Source organism: Hevea brasiliensis, chromosome 9, assembly GCF_030052815.1.
Source record: "Hevea brasiliensis isolate MT/VB/25A 57/8 chromosome 9, ASM3005281v1, whole genome shotgun sequence".
NCBI classification, from domain to species: domain Eukaryota; kingdom Viridiplantae; phylum Streptophyta; class Magnoliopsida; order Malpighiales; family Euphorbiaceae; genus Hevea; species Hevea brasiliensis.
In genome coordinates, this window is record NC_079501.1 from 27,250,818 (window position 1) to 27,265,405 (window position 14,588).

A 14,588-nucleotide genomic window follows, 5' to 3' on the forward strand; every position below is an offset into this window, starting at 1 on the left:
GAAAGGAAACTAATTAATTCGGATTTGACAGTTTGTTTATATATATATATATATATATATATAGTCAACAAAGACATTAAACCAGACTGAATTTCCGGCATCCAATCGATTAATTGGCCCAGTCTGGTTTTCAAAACCACTGCCTACTAACTGTGACATCCGATTGACCAGAATTGTGAAAAAACTGATCAGCATGCGAGGTGAAAATGCATAAAAATGATTGTTAATCTTCAAGTTTGCCTTGAATTTAATAAAGATAATTAATCATTGGCTCTTTGTGTTTTATTTGCATGCAACAGAGCTTGTTAATTATATTGAGTCATTAATTTCAAGGATCGTATCATGAAGTGGTGGCTAGCATGCACTCAAAGGGTTTGATGGAGATGTTAGAAAAAAAAAAATTGAAATTGCCCAAATTGTTACACATTTATAGATGCTTACTGCAATCTGAGAATGTGATTTGAGAAAATAAACCCCAACAAGTAGTAAATGTTTTGCTCGAATGCATTAATTAAAGAGGGCATCGTATGGAAATACATGGATGGCAACTATTGATTTTCATGCTTACTTTCTTCGAGAGTGGCTTCAGGCATTGAGTAAAGATACCCCTTTTTGGCACTTAATTTTCACACGTATATAATACTTCTGCAAATCATTACTGTGTAATATAATGTAATTAATTTTGTAATGAAAGAAATAATATAGTGTAATGCAATTATTATTTTAATTTTATATTTAGTTGTGAAATAAAATATATAATTTAATATAATGATAATTTTATTTTAATATTTAAATTGTTTATGATAATAATAATAAGGGAGTGACAATAGCAATTGTAATAACCGACAATAGTAGTAATTATAATCAATATTAATAAGGCTCGTTATTTTACAGAAAATAATTTATATATAAAAATATTTTTTATGAAAAATATTTTTTTAAAAAATAATTTTCATAAAAATATTTTTTATTGTTTGATTATAATGTTAAATTAATAATATGTATTTATTTCATATATAAATATAAATACGTTTACACTTTAATAATATTATCAAAACTTAGGAAATTAAAAATCATTTTCTTTTTTAAAAAATAGAAGTCATTTTTCTTAAAAATAACTTAGTTTTTCTTTTATTAAGAAAATGTTTTCTATTAACTAATTTTCTTGAGTGTTTCAAATATTAAAAAATACAAAAAATATTTTTAACTATGAAATAAACGGAGTTTAATTATCACGTGCTATTGATAAAGAGTGATTGTGGTGATCATAATAGCAATTAAATAGTGGCCATAGCAGTTGTGATGACAGTAGGATGTATAGAAAAATATATTATTTAACATGATCGTTACGTGTATAATAATTAGATTTTGACCGCAGATTATAATTGAATTAACTATAATTAATAATTATAATATATTTATTGTACATACGATGATATATTTTAAAATTTGTCACAATATCACTTATGAATGATAATTGTAGTAGAATATTATAATACTGATAATTTAGTCCATCAATTGGATCGAGTTTCGAACCAAATCTAACAACCATAATGCTAATAAAACCTCGACGGGTTTCAGCTTCACTATTTTCAGTTTAGCTTGGAATGTAAGTTCGTCCTATGTTTTAATCATCCAAACTTGTTTCCTTTTCCTAGGATTTTTTTTTATACGAGATTTTCTATTTATTAAATAATATTAACATATGAACTCAAATTTGAAATTAAGTTGAAACTCCTCCTTTACGTCTCTCTTTTTTACGAAATTCTCTCACCTCTTTCTAGAAAGTCCTAAAGCAGGTTCAATCAGGGGAGGTCCAACCATTTGGCCATTGATCCTCCTCCCTCTCTTTCTTTAAAACTACGTTTCTCCTTAGTTTTCTTAGGTTTTCTTTTCGTTCGGCCTAGTTTCTTTTTAGTCTCCATTTTTGGACGTGTAGTACCTGTCTGTGCATGGGGTTTCGTTGGGTCTCTTCTCTTGGTATTAATGTGATGCTTTGGAGATTTGTGTTCTGCTTGTGTGCAGGTTTAGTATATGAGTTCTAGGGGCCTCATTGCTTCGCTAGCATTTCAAGGGTAGCTCTAGTCCCGTTGGAGTGGTTGCTGATTTCTACTCCCTTTGGCTATATGAGAGTGAGACACCTGAGTAACGCAAAGCTTTCCCAGTTGTGCCAGTTTTTGCATGGTATTGGCTCATCAATTCGTCTTGTGCCTGCTTCTCCAGCTGTCTGTGCCTGGTATTCATAATGTTTGGGGAACAATTGTTTGGTTCTAGGTTGGTTATTTAGCCTACATGTACTTTGATTTGGTTGAGTTTCCCCTTTTGCCTTCCTTGCGTATTTGTTCTGTGGTATTAGTAAGCTAGAGCAATAGTGGTGGGGAACGGCTTTGGAACATGTAAATTTGCTGCTGTCAATGAATATTCTATTTCTGATTAAAAAAAAAATTGAAACTTCTTCCTGGAGAAAGAGAAAATCTCTGCTTTTTTTTTTTTTTGAGCTGATTGGAGCTTTGAAATTATAATACGAAGAAAAAAGGATGTTGGGCCTATTAATCAAGTTGCATTATGTGTCATAGCGGCCCAATGTTGCTTTCAGAAAGAGACATTGCTGGACCAGTTTATATGCGGCGCCAGTCACCATAGTCCATCGTTACAGATGTTTCTTGTTTCTTCTTCCTTCATGTGGTCTTATGGTGGGTGCACTTTTGAAGGCAGAGGAGAAGTTGAAAAACTTGGGGTCTAGGAATTTCTTCTTCTGCTCAAAGCCTTCAAACTCAAACTCATCGTCTGTCAATACGAAGGAAGCAATAGCAGTGACCATCAAATCTGCATTTCCATTTCTAAAGTTGATGTACTTCTTGCCATAGTTCCTTTGGTTAATTTGTCCAGTTAGCTATGTAGCTTAGCACAGCACATGCTCTCTAGCAGGTAAATGAAAAGGGTGTTAACAGTTGCATGATTATGGATTATATTATCATGTTTTGAGTGTGATACATTTATTCAATATCAACTTTAATTATATTAGAATCATTTTATAAAAATTTTAAAAAATGCATTCCAAATTTTGAATTATTATTGTTATTCTATTATCATTTTAGTGAAATTATTGAATAATTTTTATAATTTGTTCCTAAATTTTATCTCTTATTTCATTTTCGTCCCTTATCTAAATGTTTAACTTGGTTGCGTGGTACTGGACTTGAATTGGAGTTTAAATAAATATTCACAGAAAGAAAAGTGGAAGGAATAAATAGGGGGAAAATAAGAAAGTTTGGAATATTTTTCCATGTCTACAAATTGGATGCAAATACTAGTTAAATTCAAATTAAAAAAAAAAGAAAAAAAATCCTGGAATCAACATCCAGTCGAGCTAGCGCTAAACCTTTTTTGACCAAATCCTCCAATTTGACAATGTGCAATCAAACCTATCGTAGATGTCTTCGCTATTGCCGGCATGCGACTATTATCCCCAATATCGCATGCAGGAAAGTGACCTCTAATCTTGTAGTCACACGCTACAGTTGCAAATCTAACTAGCAATTGGTGAGACATAACTACTAGGAAGAATGAACTAGACTCTTTGGCTAGTGGTAAGGATGCAGTTGGGGTACGTAGAGGTGGGCATGGGGGTTTGGGTTCTGGGCTCACGGAACATCTAGAGAGGGAGAGTTGGGCTAAGTTTGGGAGATTGCTCTTGACTGTAGAACTTTGTTAAGGCAAAGATCCAATTAGACTTTGGTGTGATTTGGATGCAAGCCTCATTTTTATATAAAAAAATATATTCATAATTAATTAAAATATTTTTAAAATTAAAAATTATAAAATATAAATACATTAAGAATAATAATTGAAAATAAAATTAAAAAATAATTATTTTTTTAATTTTTTAAAATAATAAATAAAATAAGGCTTTTTTTTTTAAAATAACAATTAAAATAATTCACTTAGAAATTAAGAGTGTATAGTTCCGATTTAATTCGAGATTTACCTAGAAATTGAAATTGAATTAAAATTTTGATACGGTTTCAATTCTGTTCTTCATTATTTTGATTCTGATTTGATACGATTCTCGATTTTTTGATTTTGATTTAATTCAATACAGTTCTGATTCAGTTCTCAGTTCTTAAAACAATTTGATATAATTATTTTATTAAAAAATCATACTTAAATTAATATTTAAATTTTAAATTAAATTATTAATAAATAATATATCATATAATATATCTTTTAGTTATACTTAAATTATATAATTTTTAACTATAAGGTGCATATATAATTTAAAATTAAATATATTATGTAATATAATAATATAAATATATTTTATAATATATATTTTAATTATTTATTAATTATATAATATTTAACTATAAGATAAAAATATAATTAAAAATTAATATATATAAGAGAAAAAATAATATATTTATAATTAAAAATTATAAAGTAATTTAATATATTTATAATTAAAATTATTTAAAAAAATAAAATATATTATTAAATTATATTTAATTTATAAATATATATATATAAATATATATAATTATAGTAAAAATATAAAATATATATAAAAAAATAAAAAATATATATAAATTTAATTTTTGATTTGATTTTAATTTAATTTTAATATATTTTTAATTTAATTTTTAATAAAAAATAAAAATAAAAATTAAATTAAAAGTATTGAAATAAATTTAATCCGAGCCAATTCCTATTGCATTCGTTGCGATTCCCGATTCAATCCGGTTTCGCAAGAATCTGCACAGCCCTATTAGAAACACTTAATTACTTAGAAAGACAGTGATTCGTAGTGATAATTCACTTTCGTACTGATTATTATTTTACAAAAAAGCGAAAAAAAAAAATCTTCTGGGTAAATGCAAAACTGAGTCGAGTGAGCTTTCCACGCCGGGCGGTTATGAGTTGCTATCGTGTGTCTTCCTGTGAAACCCGAAGCAAGATTGGAGGAGAAAGGAGAGAGATAGAGTAGGGTAAGGAGCATGGGGGATCTGTTTGTATGGCTCATATCGTTCTTCTTCCTTGTAGCCCTAATAGTCATCCTCGTCTTCCAGGTCAATCCCCAAAACCCTACACCTCTCTTTCTTTATCTCTGCTAGAAGTATCATTCTTGTCTTTCTATTATCTAATGCTATTTCATCAACAATTACACCTGTCTGAATCTGTTAGGCATTACAAGTTGATTTTTTTTTTTAATTTATTTGTTTTAAAATTTTCGTATTTATTCTGTGTTCATAGTGATATTCAAATGTTGTCATATTTGATTTGAAATTTTGTTAGTTAATTTAGCGGAACGGGCTGGAGAGCTGTGGGAATAAAATTTCTGCAGGATGTAGCTTATTGGTTTCTAAACTATAAGCTTACGGATTGTTCATTGGATGGGTATTCACCAATTCACAGTTCCTAATTGTTGGGAGGCTAGACCAATCAGGGTGTGGAATTTATACTTTCACATGGGTAGTTGCAAATACTAGTTATAATGCCTTATTCGCTGCAAAAATTAAGATTATGCTTTTAGGGAGTTACTGAAATTATAACAATGTGTGGGAATTACATCTAGGGACTATGTTTTGCATTGGTTTGTGGTTTGAGATATATGATGCTAGATGATGGAAGTTTAACATTTCAGAAGTATTTGTTGCAGCTCATGTGCTTAGCAGATTTGGAGTTTGATTATATCAATCCTTATGACTCCTCATCTCGGATAAACAAAGTTATATTGCCGGAGTATGTAACCGAAGGAGTTTTATGCTTGTTATATCTCCTAACCGGGCATTGGTTTATGTCACTATTGTGTGTTCCATACCTTTACTACAATGCGAGGCTGTAAGTTCTGTCTTCTCTTTTGTTCAACTGAGTTGTATTTTCGCTTGATCTATTTGGAAAATTTTTTCATATCTGTTCCAGAGAGAGATAGAGAGAAAAGGGGAACAGGAAAGAAGGGGGGGGGGGTGTTGGGGGGGAACTTAGAGAAAAGGCCAACCATTTCATAAATGCTTAAATGAGATATTTACCAATTACTACTCAATCTTTGTTATCTTATACCTTAATAAAACTTTTGGTTGGGTTGATTATTTGTTTGATTTTTGGACAAACATGCAACTAGTATTTAGGAATATATCCAAAGGAAGTAATTGCTTACCCAGTGCTGTACAAACCCTTTAATGCTTTATTTCCTTGATTCTTGCTTGGGCACAAGGCTTTATTTTTGGAGATATAACCTAAATATTTTTAAGTTGTTTCTTCACTTTCACCTTGGAGCTTGAGAGTATCTTGAGCTTTGCCATAAGTTTTGCTCCCTCTGGCCTGCAAAGATAGACTTACTTTTATTTTCACATAATTTAAGAAAATGTAGTTAATATAGTTTAAGCAATAAATTTTGTTTAGTCTTTTTCTAATATACCTTCCACTTATATTGTTCTATTAAAAATTAAATAAATTTTGCGCTGAGCGGGTCCCAAACACGGATAAAGGAGGAGGGTTGCGGTAGGTGACAACCAGCGTAAAAATTTCGTCACACCTTATGATATGGATTCAAATGATATAAGCGTTGGGGCGTCCTCTACTTACGACGCGCTACATCGGAGCCCGGATGTAGTGAGAAATATGCAAGGGTGTAGGACATTTACCGAAAGCGACGCACCATGCCGGCGCCCGGGTGTCGTGTTAAGTGAGCAAGAGTTCCCACATCATGGACGAGTGTGGGTATAGAAGTTAGTCCATAAGATAGATAGTAGAACATAACACAAGATAGACATAGAAAACAATAGAAGATATCATAGAAGGAGACCAATTAGTAAGGAGCAGGATAGGAGGAGGATCAGGGTTGGTACTTGGAATGTGGGATCACTTATAGGAAAATTAATGGAGTTTGTGGATACCTTAGAAAGGAGAAGGGTGAATATTGCTTGCATTCAGGAGACTAAATGGGTATGATAGAAAAGTAAGGAAGTGGTTAATTCAGGATACAAACTGTGATTTATTGGAAAGGAGAGAAACAAGAACGGAGTAGGCATAATCATAGACAGGACATTGAAAGACGCAGTAATAGGTAGGAGATAGAATTATACTAGTAAAGCTAATACTAGAAGGAGAAATAATAAATATAGTTAGTACTTAGAGAAAAGGCCAACCATTTCATAAATGCTTAAATGAGATATTTACCAATTACTACTCAATCTTTGTTATCTTCTATCTTAATAAAACTTTTGGTTGGGTTGATTATTTGTTTGATTTTTGGACAAACATGCAACTAGTATTCAGGAATATATCCAAAGGAAGTAATTGCTTACCCAGTGCTGTACAAGCCCTTTAATGCTTTATTTCCTTGATTCTTGCTTGGGCACAAGGCTTTATTTTTGGAGATATAACCTAAATATTTTTAAGTTGTTTCTTCACTTTCACCTTGGAGCTTGAGAGTATCTTGAGCTTTGCCATAAGTTTTGCTCCCTCTGGCCTGCAAAGATAGACTTACTTTTATTTTCACATAATTTAAGAAAATGTAGTTAATATAGTTTAAGCAATAAATTTTGTTTAGTCTTTTTCTAATATACCTTCCACTTATATTGTTCTATTAAAAATTAAATAAATTTTGCGCTGAGCGGGTCCCAAACACGGATAAAGGAGGAGGGTTGCGGTAGGTGACAACCAGCGTAAAAATTTCGTCACACCTTATGATATGGATTCAAATGATATAAGCGTTGGGGCGTCCTCTATTTACGACGCGCTACATTGGAGCCCGGATGTAGTGAGAAATATGCAAGGGTGTAGGACATTTACCGAAAGCGACGCACCATGCCGGCGCCCGGGTGTCGTGTTAAGTGAGCAAGAGTTCCCACATCATGGACGAGTGTGGGTATAGAAGTTAGTCCATAAGATAGATAGTAGAACATAACACAAGATAGACATAGAAAACAATAGAAGATATCATAGAAGGAGACCAATTAGTAAGGAGCAGGATAGGAGGAGGATCAGGGTTGGTACTTGGAATGTGGGATCACTTATAGGAAAATTAATGGAGTTTGTGGATACCTTAGAAAGGAGAAGGGTGAATATTGCTTGCATTCAGGAGACTAAATGGGTATGATAGAAAAGTAAGGAAGTGGTTAATTCAGGATACAAACTGTGATTTATTGGAAAGGAGAGAAACAAGAACGGAGTAGGCATAATCATAGACAGGACATTGAAAGACGCAGTAATAGGTAGGAGATAGAATTATACTAGTAAAGCTAATACTAGAAGGAGAAATAATAAATATAGTTAGTACTTAGAGAAAAGGCCAACCATTTCATAAATGCTTAAATGAGATATTTACCAATTACTACTCAATCTTTGTTATCTTCTATCTTAATAAAACTTTTGGTTGGGTTGATTATTTGTTTGATTTTTGGACAAACATGCAACTAGTATTCAGGAATATATCCAAAGGAAGTAATTGCTTACCCAGTGCTGTACAAGCCCTTTAATGCTTTATTTCCTTGATTCTTGCTTGGGCACAAGGCTTTATTTTTGGAGATATAACCTAAATATTTTTAAGTTGTTTCTTCACTTTCACTTTGGAGCTTGAGAGTATCTTGAGCTTTGCCATAACTTTTACTCCCTCTGGCCTACAAAGATAGACTTACTTTTATTTTCACATAATTTAAGAAAATGTAGTTAATATAGTTTAAGCAAGAAATTTTGTTTAGTCTTTTTCTAATATACCTTCCACTTATTTTGTTCTATTAAAAATTAAATAAATTTTGCGCTTAGCCGGTTCCAAGCCCGGATAAAGGAGGAGGGTTGCGGTAGGTGACAAACAGCGTAAAAATTTCGTCATACCTTATGACATGGATTCAAATGATATAAACGTTAGGGCGTCCTCTACTTACGACGCGCTACATCGGAGCCCGGGTGTAGTGAGAAATATGCAAGAGTGTAGGGTGTTCACCGAAAGCGACGCACCATGCTGGCGCCCAGGTGTGGTGTTAAGTGAGCAAGAGTTCCCACATCATGGACAGGTGTGGGTATAGAAGTTAGTCCATAGGACAGATAGTAGAACAGATAGTGGAACGGAACACAAGATAGACATAGAAAACAATAAAAGATATCATAGAAGGAGACCAATTAGTAAGCAGCAGGATAGGAGGAGGATCAGGGCTGGCACTTAGAATGTGGGATCACTTACAGGAAAATTAATGGAGCTTGTGGATACCTTGGAAAGGAGAATGGTGAATATTGCTTGCATTTAGGAGACTAAATGGGTAGGAGAGAAAAATAAGGAAGTGGGTAATTCAGAGTACAAATTGTGGTTTACTGGAAAGGAGAGAAACAAGAACGGACTGGCCATAATCATAGACAGGACATTGAAAGACGCAGTAATAGCCGTGAAAAGAGTAGGAGATAGAATTATAATAGTAAAGCTAGTACTGGAAGGAGAAACAATAAATATAGTTAGTGCTTATGCCCCACAAATAGGACTAGACAGTGAGAATAAACAAAAGTTTTGGGAAGATATGGATGATTTAATACAAAGCATACCGAATGAAGAGAATGTTTTTATTGGTGGAGATTTGAATGGACATGTAGGAAGTGATAGACAAGGTTATGAGAATGTTCATGGAGGTTTTGGTTTTGGCAGTCGAAATGAGGAGGGAAAAAACATCCTGGATTTTGCTATGGCATACGACCTAATACTAGCAAATGCCTACTTTATACAAAGAGAGTCACATTTAGTGACTTTCAAAAGTGGGCAATATAGAAGCCAAATCGATTTTCTCTTAACCAGAAAGACAAATAGAGCTTTATGCAAGGATTGCAAGGTCATTCCAGGAGAGGGTTTAACAAGTCAACATCGGTTAGTGGTTTTAGATGTCAAGTTTAGGAACAATTCAAGTAAGGTTAGAAGAAATAGTGTAGCTCGAACAAAGTGGTGGGAGTTTAAAGGAGTAAAGTAAGTGAAGTTCAAAAATGAGCTTATCGAGTTCGAAGTATGGAAGCTGGATATGGAGGGCAATGATATGTGGATACAGATGTCATCAAAGATTAGAGAAGTAGTTAGAAAAGTACTTGGAGAGTCTAAAGGACATGGACCATCCTCAAAAGAGAGATGGTGTTGGAATGAGGAAGTACAAAAGGCAGTGAAGAGAAAAAGGGAATGGTATAAGAAATTACCTAAATGTGATAATAATGAGTCATATGAACAGTACAAGATAGCAAAGAAAGAGGCAAAAAAGGCAGTTAGTCAAGCAAGAGTACAGGCCTTTGAAAAGTTATATGAGAAACTTGGAACTAAAGAAGGGGAGAAAGATATTTATAGATTAGCAAGGAGGAGAGAAAGGAAATGTCAAGATCTTAATCAAGTAGTTGCATTAAGGATAAAGAAGGAAAAGTGTTGGTGAAAGATGAGGACATTAAAGAAAGATGGAGAAATTATTTTAATGATCTCTTTAATAATAGACAAAATGGTAATAGCGTGAATATAAACTATAGAACAATAGAAAAGAATGTGAATTATACTAGAAGGATTAGATCTTTAGAAGTAAAGGAAGCACTTAAGAGAATGAAAGTGGGTAAAGCCTGTGGACTCGATGAAATACCAATTGAAGTGTTGAAGTGTTTTGGAGATATGGGAGTAACATGGTTAACTAAATTATTTAATAAGATTCTAAACTCAAAGAAAATGCCTGATGAATGGAGGAGGAGTATTTTAGCACCTATTTTTAAAAATAAGAGAGACATACAGAGTTGTTCAAACTATAGGAGAATTAAACTTATGAGACATACTATGAAGTTGTGGGAGAGAGTTGTGGAGCATCGACTACGTCATGATACTTCTATCTCTCTCAATCAATTTGATTTCATGCTCGGTCGTTCAACTATAGAAGCGATCTTTCTCATTAGAAGTTTGATGGAGAAATATAGAGATGTGAAGAAAGATCTACACATGGTTTTTATTGATTTGGAAAAGGCTTATGATAGTGTTCCAAGAGATGTCTTATGGAATGTGTTAGAACAAAAGAGGGTATCTATTAGGTACATACAAGTGTTGAAAGATATGCATGAAAGAGCAAGTACTATTGTGCGCACAGTGGGAGGGGACACAAGAGATTTTTCTATCTCAATTGGATTATATCAAGATCAGCCATAAGCCCTTACCTTTTTACATTAGTTTTAGATGAATTGATGAAACATATACTAGAGAGTATTCCTTGGTGCATGATATTTGCGGATGATATTGTTCTGATAGATGAGACACGAGAAGGAGTCAATAGAAAGCTAGAGCTTTAGAGAAGTACTCTCGAGTCCAAGGGTTTTAAGTTAAGTAGAACGAAGACAGAATACATGCATTGCAAGTTTAGTGAAGGCCAATCTAGTGATAGGGAAGGAGTTAGTTTGAATGGAGTGGTACTGTCAAAGTAATCACTGTAAATATCTAGGCTCAGTCCTTCAAGTAGATGGGGGATGTGAGGAGAATGTTAGTCATAGGATTAAAGCCGGATGGTTGAAGTGGAGACGTGTCACAGGAGTTTTATGTAATCGTAAGATTCCCAATAAGTTATCGTACAGCCATACAACCGGTTATGTTATATGGTAGTGAGTGTTGGGCACTGAAAGAGTCGTATGCGTCTAAGATAAGAGTTGCAGAGATGAGAATGTTAAGGTGGATGAGTGGTCATACTAGACTAGATAAAATCCGTAATGAGAGTATTAGAGAAAAGATAGGAGTGGTGTCAATTGAAGATAAGTTGAGAGAAGAGAGATTGAGGTGGTTTGATCATGTGAAGCGTAGACATACGGAGGCTCCAATTAAACAAGTAGAGCATATTAGGTTAGAGGATATAAAGAAAAAAAGGGGTAGACGTAAATTGATTTGGAGGAGAGTAGTACAACATGATCTAGAAGCATTACACATTTCTGATGATTTAACCAAAAATCGTTTAGAGTGGAGAAAGCGAATCCATATAGCCGACTCTAAATTTTTGGAATAAAGGTTTAGTTGAGTTGAGTTTATGTTACTAAATAATTCTTGAAACTAATGGATTTTATTTTTCAATGCACGTAAAATAGAGGCATATTAGTAAACTAATAAATAAATTACTATTTCAAAAGAGAAACTGGCCCATAATTTGGGATAGATGAAAAAAGAAAGTAGGCATATCTTTATGAGACAGAAGGAGTATTTTGAAAGAAGCTCCCCATAACTTTCTTATTTACTCTGTCTGGCAGAGTCTCTCGATAATCAGCTAAACTACAGCATGTTTCAAAATTTCAGATAATCCCTAATTTGCAAAGGGCACCAATGTGCATTATTTCTGCTATCTGGATCATGAATCATTATTAGTCATAAGGAAGTAAGACTATATAAAGTCCTATTTAACATTTTTGAGTTGGATTGCCTGTGTTGCCATCGTGAGCTGCCGCCTAAGCTGCAGGACCAACCAGGGGTAGGGGGATGCAAAACTGGAGAGTGACTGATAAAAGTTGTAAGTTTTGAATATTTAGTAAAGGAATGTATCACTGATCCCTCCTACTGACAAGTTGAATGGATTTGAGAATGGTGCTAAGATTAATAGATCACTTTATTATCCAGCTAACGAAGATATGCTACGGCAGATGTTATGCAGACATGCCTTCATGTAAATTGATTTCATTCCATTAAGTGATGTAGATGCTTGAATATCTACTAGGCTTCCCAATTTCCTTGTTACATGAGATTGAAATGATACAACCTGCTTTTTCTAACTTCCTTTCTCCATGATCAGTTACACACGAAGGCAGCATCTGGTAGATGTGACTGAGATATTCAACTTGCTTCACTGGGAAAAGAAGCAGCGACTTTTCAAACTCTTCTATCTCATTTTTCTCCTCTTTCTGACAATTTTCTGGTATGTGACAATGCAGAGCTGCAATCAGTTATTGTTTCATTATTGAAATTGCTTAGTTTTAAGATTGTTTTAACTCTTTTTTTGTATATATAGGATGATTTTTACTGCATTGGAAGACCATGACATTGAATAGTTGGGTGCTCACATGCGTCACTGTGATATTCAATGGGAGTGCTGGTTTCCATAAACTACCGGCATGTATGCATGATTAGGACAAGGTGGTCTGCTGTAATTGATATAGTTCACGTTCCAGGATTAAGTGATCATAAGATTTTCCGTTGATTTATTAAATTATAGTTTAAGAGGCTGTACATTTCTTGGCCTTTGGCTAATGTGAAATGCTTTTGAGGGTTTCTATTCAGTTCATTTATCTCTTCCTCCTTGGTTTCTGATTCCCCTCTGTGTTTCTGGGCCTTCAGCACGCATTGCTAGTTCTTGTGCTTGTGTTGTTTTGGAATAAAATCTGATTAGGAAAAAAAAAATCCTTTTGCTATTTGGAATGATGAAACAAGTGAAATGCATGCATTCTTCTGATGGGAATTATGCATATAAACCGTGGTTGTCAAACTCAACCCGGCCGGTTCAATTGAAAATCCGAGAGAATCGACCTCTTGGCTGGTTTGATTTACTCGTAGAACTTGAGATTATTTGTATGCTTCTTTTAAGATAATTAAAAAATTGAAATTATTATTATTATATCCTTTTTGCTCATTCTTTAGCTTTTTTGGCTCTTCGAGGGGATTCTTCCCTTCCAATTTGTAATTTGTTCAATGCATGGGGCCTTCCTTTAATGAAGGAATTTATCTTTAATAAAAAAAAAAAAAGGAGAAAATAGTAGTTAGAGGTGAGAGAAAGTTGTTTATCCCTAAAATACCCCACAATAAATAGAAGAAAATCCTTGACCTATCCATCCATTAGGCTTGATTTATGAAATTTTTTATTTTTGAAAATGCAAGCTGGCATTAAAAGCCCATAAGGGAAAGTGCTACATTTTGGGTCTAGAACAAACATTTGAAGAGAAAGAGACAGCCCACAAATTATGTCGGGCAACAAGTCCATCTAACCGAACCAACCAAAGACCTAAAAAAAAAAAAAAAAAAACAGATCTTCAAATCAAACCTAATCCCATCTTAGAAATCCTAGGAATACAGGAGGGACTACTTAAACAGAACATCTGCCATTGTTCACCATCATAGCTTGCCACCACTAGAGGAGCTGGACTAAGATCGAAGCCAACACATCGCCAACAACCAAGGAGCAACCAAAATCGCCCAATCAAGCACTACTATTCATTCACAACAAAGCAAACTTCTAAGTTTGTTAGCATAACACAAAGCCCAGATTTACACCAGCAAGAGAGGGTGGCCGCAGAGCTCTGTGGCACTCAAAGCCATTTGGAAGACCATCCCAACCGTGGTGTAGAAGTAGATCCTAGAAATGCGAAATCAACTAGACGCAAGGGAGACCCTCTCGCTGCTCAGAACCAACCCCCAGACCCAAGAGACCATACACCAACTAGTGGCCTCCAAACTGTAATTGACCATTACCATCACTTTCATCAAAACCAGCACACAAGCATTGCTATAGATGCCCTTTCGTTGAAGATCAGCTTGCATGCAATCCATCTAAAAAAAAAGAAATAATAAACTATATACATCCTAACCTAGCTGTAGAAGGGCGGTCTCGCAAGTCAGGTCGAAAGCCCAAAAC

At 33.9% G+C, this 14,588-nt stretch overlaps 1 protein-coding gene across 1 annotated transcript; it reads left to right on the top strand.

Annotated features, from left to right (window-relative positions):
• Window positions 1-4,706: 4,706 nt before the first annotated feature.
• On the top strand, window positions 4,707-13,255 carry LOC110645329 (protein cornichon homolog 4). The gene is made up of 4 exons (XM_021798453.2): window positions 4,707-5,066; window positions 5,657-5,838; window positions 12,756-12,878; window positions 12,972-13,255. The coding sequence occupies exons 1-4, from the start codon at window positions 4,995-4,997 to the stop codon at window positions 13,009-13,011; spliced, it is 417 nt and encodes a 138-aa protein (XP_021654145.1). The 5' UTR covers window positions 4,707-4,994; the 3' UTR covers window positions 13,012-13,255.
• Window positions 13,256-14,588: the final 1,333 nt, after the last annotated feature.

Coding starts and splice junctions, on each gene's coding strand:
- LOC110645329 (XM_021798453.2), top strand. CDS start 4,995: ATGGGGGATCTGTTTGTATGGCTCATATCGTTCTTCTTCCTTGTAGCC. Junction 5,839..12,755: donor CTTTACTACAATGCGAGGCT/GTAAGTTCTGTC, acceptor CTCCATGATCAG/TTACACACGAAGGCAGCATC. Junction 12,879..12,971: donor CTCTTTCTGACAATTTTCTG/GTATGTGACAAT, acceptor TTGTATATATAG/GATGATTTTTACTGCATTGG.